This window comes from Trichinella spiralis (genome assembly GCF_000181795.1).
Source record: "Trichinella spiralis strain ISS 195 chromosome Unknown Scfld6471, whole genome shotgun sequence".
Taxonomy (NCBI): Eukaryota; Metazoa; Nematoda; class Enoplea; order Trichinellida; family Trichinellidae; genus Trichinella; species Trichinella spiralis.
The window spans coordinates 1-1,422 of record NW_003533410.1 but is presented as its reverse complement, the minus strand read 5'-3'; the positions used below and the strand labels follow the sequence as shown (position 1 = coordinate 1,422).

Sequence of the window (1,422 nt, the reverse complement as noted above, 5' to 3'; positions counted from 1 at the left end):
CCAATCTTGATATAAAACGCAGGCAACAGATTAATTTACAAACAGTCAGAGCAGATTTATATATCAGGAGGGAAATCGGTAATAAATCAATGAGAAATGAAAACTAAATTTTGCAAAATGGTTATATAAAATGAAATTCAGAATCGTCCAATTCATTTTCCTTTGCTGTTGTCTTTGAGACCAGTGCTTTCGTTCCTGAGTTATTGAAATCATTTTCTTTCTTTTGCCTATGGCTAATGTACCTGAGTTGCATCTTGTGCAAAATCGTTGCGGTGGTACGTCCCTTGTTTATGAAGGCAGGGCATATAAATTAAAACGTGCCCCCAGAAAAAAATATTGGAGGTGCTCGCAAGTATGTGCTAAATGTACAGTGTGTTTCCTTAATTATTAAGGATTAGTTTATTTTGGTATAGGATAAAAAGGGCTGTGGTGGTGCCGTATGGACCAACCTTGATGTGACAACGGTGATCAAGCGGAATGATCACATCGAAAGCTGCCCGGTGGATGAACACTTGGCGTACAAAATAAAAAAGAGGGCGATTTTGACAAAGCGCAGCGCGGAAGAAACAAAGCCCATCCTGGCCATTTATGACGAGGAAGCTTCCGCCGAGCCATCAACATCTGACTATTTTCCTTTCTTTAAATGGGTAAGGGCCGCGATGTATGGCCACCGGGCAAAGCGATTCCCAAAACTGCCCAATCATCGCCGGGACCTGCAAATCCCGGTACCGTTTAGAACAGTGTTTCTCAACCAGGGGGGCGTAGGAAGGTTCCAGGGGGGGGCGTGAGAAGTAAGAATTTTTAGTCCTGCAGAGGTGTTTGAAATTCAGCTTGGTCTATTTCAGCTAAATTTTAACCGCCTATTTTTTCTGGTCATCTTATAGTTTTAACTTAACCGCGTCAGCTGTGCGCAATTTATAATTTCCCTTTGCACTAAAATCGCCTGTAGAAATTCATCTGATGTGACGAGAGACGTGAATAATTTTTGACAGAGGCCTATGCACGATATTTATCAAACTGATAGAACAAAGCCGTATTTTGTCTAATGGTGGAAACAAGTAATGCGGTGAAAATTTCGCCTGAAGTCGACCATCACACTTTATTTTCTCATTCTTTCCTTCATTCGACATCGCGGCAACACCAACTTTTGTCTCATGTGTGCATATATTTGCTGTTTATTTGTTTCAGTTTTCAAGAGATTTTGTAATATCAGTTGATTTCAGATTGTCTGAAATCACATCAATTCAGGTTTGGTTTTTTCTACTCCTATGTTTCTAAGTATTTTATTCTTATCAATAATTAAATCTCCCACTATGATTATGGTTTTTAGCTTGGCTACTCATAATCGTGAACACAACGGTTTTATTACATTTCGCACCGCAGTTGTTGCTCAGAGAGTTTGTTATTATTTTCAATAGGCAA

General features: G+C 39.5%; 1 protein-coding gene across 1 annotated transcript; it reads left to right on the top strand.

Moving 5' to 3' along the window:
• Positions 1 to 229: 229 nt before the first annotated feature.
• On the top strand, positions 230 to 725 carry Tsp_14431 (conserved hypothetical protein; the record flags this gene model as incomplete). The annotated part of the gene is made up of 2 exons (XM_003366152.1): positions 230 to 352; positions 414 to 725. Coding segments are annotated over exons 1-2 (435 nt in total), but the record flags the coding sequence as incomplete, so codon positions are not given.
• Between the last annotated feature and the right edge of the window lie 697 nt (positions 726 to 1,422).